The sequence below is a fragment of the Pteropus vampyrus genome, unplaced genomic scaffold (genome assembly GCF_000151845.1).
Source record: "Pteropus vampyrus isolate Shadow unplaced genomic scaffold, Pvam_2.0 Scaffold1, whole genome shotgun sequence".
Taxonomy (NCBI): Eukaryota; Metazoa; Chordata; class Mammalia; order Chiroptera; family Pteropodidae; genus Pteropus; species Pteropus vampyrus.
The window spans coordinates 4910154-4915915 of NW_011888782.1; the positions used below are offsets into that span (position 1 = coordinate 4910154).

The following is a 5762-nucleotide window of genomic DNA, read 5'->3' on the forward strand; positions in this document are numbered from 1 at the left end:
CATAAATCAAATGAACTGTGCCATTGTGAGAAAAATTATTATAACTTTTACATCTAATTAGTCTCAAGCCTGTTTATAGAAACTTTATATTTCTTTCTAATACTATAAAAAGAGAGCTTCTGAAAGCAATACTGAGGAAGAGGTTTTTGGCCCATGAGAAGGAAGCCTGACTTGCTAGTTGCTGCCCTCAACTCATCCTGGCCACCTCTCCCTGTGTCCCTGCTCTGGACACATGGAGGCCAGGGGCCAGGTGTACACCTGTGGAGGAGGGACGGAATGGCCTGGGCTCCACAGGACAGCCACTCAGAGCACGAGTCTTAAGTCTTCCATACACACTCTGGGGGAAGCTTCTTAAAGAAATGATAAAATAACGAATAAATTTGGGTCAACTCCGGCGCGTCACCATTAGGAGAAAACAGAACTGTCACGGAGCTTTATATTTGTTCATCGTCTCTGACAAGGTGGAGAAGTCATTCTTGTTAATGGCGAACGATAAAACCCCGGAAGGGCTGATGCACAGGATTCGATTCAGGCATATGCAGAGGAGGCAAATCGCAGGGCGGTCTTGGTTTATTGTTAGTCACATCCATTCTGCAGTGACATTATTTCTGACCAGACTGCAGTTAGAACATTAGCAGGAGGTCAACCCTCAAGAGTAAAAATCCAGTATAATGAAATAAGGTGAAGACATAAGGAATTTCTTTCTCTAATCTGTAACTCTTATATATAATGTACAGGTATAATTTTAACTCAAATTTCCAAACTGATCAGAGAGGAATGCATGAACACAGGGACATGTATAAAAAATGTAGACGACAATGAGAATCTAAACTTCACGTATATAAAATATATTTAACTGCTAATAATCAAAACACGAGGTTACAATGATTACATTTGTTAAAGAAAAACAAAAAAGGTTTCATATATTCAGGATTGAAAAAAATGTGCAATTAAACATAAGTATCTGATAAAATAAAAATGAATGAACATAAATTCTTTAATAGCACTGTAACCAATGAAAATGCAAACAATGCTCAGTTATAAAGAATAAAAACAAGTCACTTAAAAAAGATAAGACAGAAATTCAATTCTCATACCCCATGAATCTATGGGAATTTGAGGGTGGCATCGTCTGCAACCACTTCCCCTTGTATGTTTCTTTCCTGAGGGAGCAGCTTGTTGGGGGGCCACAGAAGCAACACCTCTGATGACCCCACTGGTTCTCATGTGGCGCCAATACGGAAGCATAGAACGGAGGACCCACCCCTGAGTGCTGGCAGGGCTGGGAGGTTCTACTGACCATTAAACAGGGAACGAGCCTAGAGCCTGTCAGTGTGGTGGGCATCTGGGAGCTGGTGTGTGGCCAACGACACTGCTATCTTGAGTCTAGCTCTTAGGGCAGAAGAAGTACTGAAAGTGAGCAGACGACGGTGGCCCAGCTGCCAGGGGACAGCCAGCTCCACGGCCCTTTCCAGTCTCTGACCTGGGGACCGCTGAGGATGGCTTCACACCTCTCACCTCAGAACTGAAGACGCCAACAGGTTCTCAAGCCTTTGAGAGGGAGTAATGACAATCTCTGCACAGCTGCAAGGCCACTCACTGTATGAGGACCTTGGGAGCTTATGAAATATCACCTAGGGGATGCGGACTTGGCAGCAACCTACTCAGTGAGACCACTCAGAGTCAGGAGCCAGAGCTAATCGGTGCATTTTCTTAGAGAGTGAGTGGAGAATCATGTCATTATCACATTTGTCTATAGAGAAATACATGGTTAGCAGTGGCAGGGATGTAGGTGATGTCTGTCCTCTCAAATGTGGTGGCTCTTCGACTGCTGCTATGGAAGCTTCCACTGTTCACAGGCCTTGCGGTCCTCAGAGGAGAAGTGTAGAGAACCAGTCACACCAGGGCACGGGCCACTGCCCCCGATGGAGCTGAAATGGGCAGGGTGTCCATCCTATTACAATTGCTACACAGGCAAAGGAGAGGAAAAGGATCCTTTTCAGGGCTCTTTTCCTTAAGGAGAGAAACGTGATGCTTCGGGTCCATCGCGGTTCCCGAAGCTGCAGCTGACAAGGGAATCTCTATTCTGTTCTGAAGCCCAGAAGGCTCTGGCACATCAGACCTGGTCCTGCCCTGGCAGTGGTGCCTGGGATGCAGCTGAGCCTGGGCCAACAGCTGCTATGCCTGGCTCCCAGCAAGGGAAGGGCTGTGCAGAAATTCCGCACCCCCCTGGCATCTGGAATGTCTGTGGGAAGCCGTGTTCCCCGAGAAGGGACGCCAGGTCTAATTCCCCATTACTGCTACCTTAAGGCCAGTGGGAGATCCCGACTCTGGATGAAAATTAATTGGGTTTTTCCCTTTACTCCTTAGTCAACAGGTGAGCACAGCCCCCAAACTTCAGAAACTTTATGAGAAAACCGAATGAAAGATGTTCACCCCATAAAGTCAGGGTAATTTTCCAATTCAAGGAAGCAATATTCTCACAACCTTTGAAATCAGTGCAACAAAGACTGGCTTAAAGTGATTTTGTTTTTTGGTGTGAAAGATTCAAAAAGGTGAAATACAGTTGTTTAAGGGGGACAGTGATGGTCAGAGTAGATCTGGCCCGAGACTTAGAAATGTCTTCTTTAGCAAATGAAAAAAATCTAAACCACAGCACACCTAAATATGATTCCTAAGTTTATCCTGTTTCTAAAAATCACTGTAACTTTCTGAGAGGTCAGTAATGAGTTTTTCCCAGCCCTGGAATCCACTGGTGTTCCAGCTCATTCTGCTGCATTTGGCTCTGCCATATGGATTCCCAAGGAAGAAATAAAATCGGCTAAGATACAGATTTCCAGAGGAAAAGTTTTCTTGGTATCAACCAATTTTCCTATGCCCGATGCTCGGAGGGAGGGAACATTCGAAACCAACTCGTCTTCCTTCTTCTAGATATAACTGATGGAGCTGTCACACCTTCTTAGTTGGGAAGCAGAAGACAGAGGAAAAATCTTTGTGACTGTGGTCTGGTCTTTTCTGACAGTGAGTGTGAGATGGGGTGGGTGGAGCGGGGGTTGGGTGCTGGCCCGAAAAGGCCTGTCTGCATCTCGTGAACATCAGTCTGCGCGCCCTGTGGCCCTAAAGCTTCTCTCCAGGTTCCGACGGGCTGCTCCAAAGCCGCATGCATGCTGGGAAAGAAGCGTGGGTTTCAGAGGGCTCGGCTCAGCGGGCTTCGGGGCTGCTGAGGGTGGCCTGGGCACTTTGGCAGATGTCCAGGGGGCTCACGATGGTGAAGCCGGAGTCCTTGCTGTTGTTGCTGCTGTCGTCATCGGGGCTGGAGCTGGGGTTGCTGGAGGACGCCGAGGCCGGGCCCATCAGAGGGTCGGAGAACACCAGCGGGAAGCGGGCCAGGGCCTCACTTTTCCCAGATGTGCTTCTGAGGGTGCGAAGAGGCTGGGCCTGGCCCGAGAAGGAGCCCCTGGCACTGACCCCCTCGTCTTCCTTGGAAACCAGGATGAAGTCGTCTGAGCTCCCTCTATCCGTGTGCCCTGATGCGTCTGAAGAGGCCTGTGAAGCACAGTGAGAAGAAGTACAGGGGGTGAGAGAAGACACCAGGGAGACGAGCGCTGCGTGGAGGCCCTGCGAGCCGAGGAGAGCTCCGCGGAGATGGGCCCCGCGGAGATGGGGCCCCGCGGAGATGGGCCCCGCGGAGATGGGCCCCGCGGAGATGGGCCCCGCGGAGATGGGCTCCGCGGAGATGGGCTCCGCGGAGATGGGCCGCCGCCCGACGCTCGTCCTTAGATACACGATGCTCAGGCCTGCTGCCCCGAAGCCCAAGCCCTTCTCAGTGGTGCGGGGCCAGCCTCTCTGAGGCTGAACGCTGGTGTCCCAGGGGAACGCAGTAAACTTCCTGCTCGATAACCTGTTGGGAGAGGCTGGCTCGGGAACCGGCCAGCAGGCTGCAGACAGAATCCCTATCAGCTTCACGTGGCGCCCTGCCATACAAATCACTCATCTTCCTTGGGCTTTAACCTGTGAAATGGGGAGCAGGGGAGCTGTCCCTGTCCTAGTGTATGGTCACCCTGTAGTGAATTAGAATTGCACAGGACTGGTTCCCTAATGTGAGCTCCAGATTTGGGGTGATTTTACTACTTGCTTAGAGTAGAGCTTTAGGGGGACCTAGGACACTTCATCTCTTGTCCTGGGTGTGCACTTGGGGGTCCCATGGGGCCACGGTGGTAACTGGTAGGTTCTACAAACATGAGAACCAAGAACGGCAATTTCATAGTATATGGCAGAAAGTATAGAGATGGAATTGATTTATTTTACAATTATTTTCCTTTTATTCTAAGCAATTATGAGTAGCGTTTTGTTTCTTAACTAAAAAAGCTGACATCCATGAACACTGGTGACGGTTTTGGGTTAAGATCAGAAATAAAGCCATAGTCTGACCAAGGATGTTCCAACTCCTGCTTGCCTACTGTCCCCACAGTGTGGGGGACTGGTGCAGGGGTGTGAGGTCGACTGAGACAGAGCCCGGGGACTGGTGCGGAGGTGTGAGGTTGACTGAGACAGAGACCCTCAGCTAGAAGTGCCCCTGGGCCCCAGCCTCCGGACCGGCACAGCCAAGGCCACCTGCGAGCTGTGGGCAGCGCCTGGCCACATGGTTGGCAACACTTGTATGGGAAATCTGAATCTCGTTCTCTTCGGTGACATACAGGGTGAGTGGCTGAATAATGGCTCCCTCCAATAGTTCATCTGCCTTAAGACATTTAATTGAAGGACAGAAACAGAAGTTGCCTTTAAGATCACAGTGCTGAAACAACAGGCATTGAGGTTCCTTGTCTCAAGTTTTAAAGCTGTTTACATTCTCTGAACACATTAATTCTTATGAAACTGAGGAGATGCAGCACGTGACACTCTGGTAGACCGGGACGTGATCACGAATGGCACAAGGCAGTTTGGTCGGGAAAGACTGTCCTTTTGCATCCCCATCGCTGTGCCTCTGTAAGGGGCACCTGGTCGGGGCCATGTCACCTTTGGGGAAGCTGGAAGGGACATCGGAGCAGGGCTTGTCCTCATACACGTATGACATGGGATGTACACACAGCCGTGTGGGACTCAGCTTTGACCTCCTACTTCCAAAGTATAGATAGACACTGTTCAAATGACTATTGTCCTGCACTGTATTCTGTGAAAACTTTGACCTCTCACCCCACACAAGGTCTGTGGCTAGAATGCTGCTTGGTAGAACTTAGGTTGAAAATTAAAAAAGTATATACAGCATGTCCTATTTTTAGAGTGGCAGTTCTACTATAGAAATACCATGATAAACTATTCTCCTTTAGTTTATAGTGAAGATAATAAGAAGACTTTGAAGAGGAGAAATATGTTACAAAGCCTGTGACTAGTAAAGTAAAGAGGGTTCTTACCATCGCTGTAATTATCTGGCATGTTTCCGGAAAGGTAGTGAAATCAAGTTATAAATTTCAGGTAACACCCCCACCTCCCTGGCCACTGCCCGCCCCCAATTCCCAGATAAAGTCACAGACTGGCTTAGACAAAGCATGTTAGAGCCGACAGGTCCTCAGTGACTAGGTTCTATTATTACCCCTCCCCCTGCCTTTATATTACAGATCAAGAAATGAAGCCCAGATCAGAGACCTGATGTCTTGGCCAACGTCACAAAGCAAATGAAAAGACTATTCTTTTGGAATCCTACCTAGAACATTTTTCTAGACACAAAGATGCCTTCTTTCTGGGTTTCCATAGCAGACTTAGCT

General features: G+C 48.7%; 1 protein-coding gene across 1 annotated transcript in view; it reads right to left on the reverse strand.

Moving 5' to 3' along the window:
* Positions 1 to 543: 543 nt before the first annotated feature.
* The window catches only part of TBC1D5 (TBC1 domain family member 5), a 373122-nt gene continuing 367903 nt past the window's right edge, over positions 544 to 5762 (reverse strand). Inside the window, exon 23 of the mRNA XM_023527949.1 lies at positions 544 to 3546. Within this exon, the coding sequence (XP_023383717.1) occupies positions 3202 to 3546 (345 nt within the window). The 3' untranslated portion in view covers positions 544 to 3201. The remainder of the gene's footprint in view (positions 3547 to 5762) is intronic.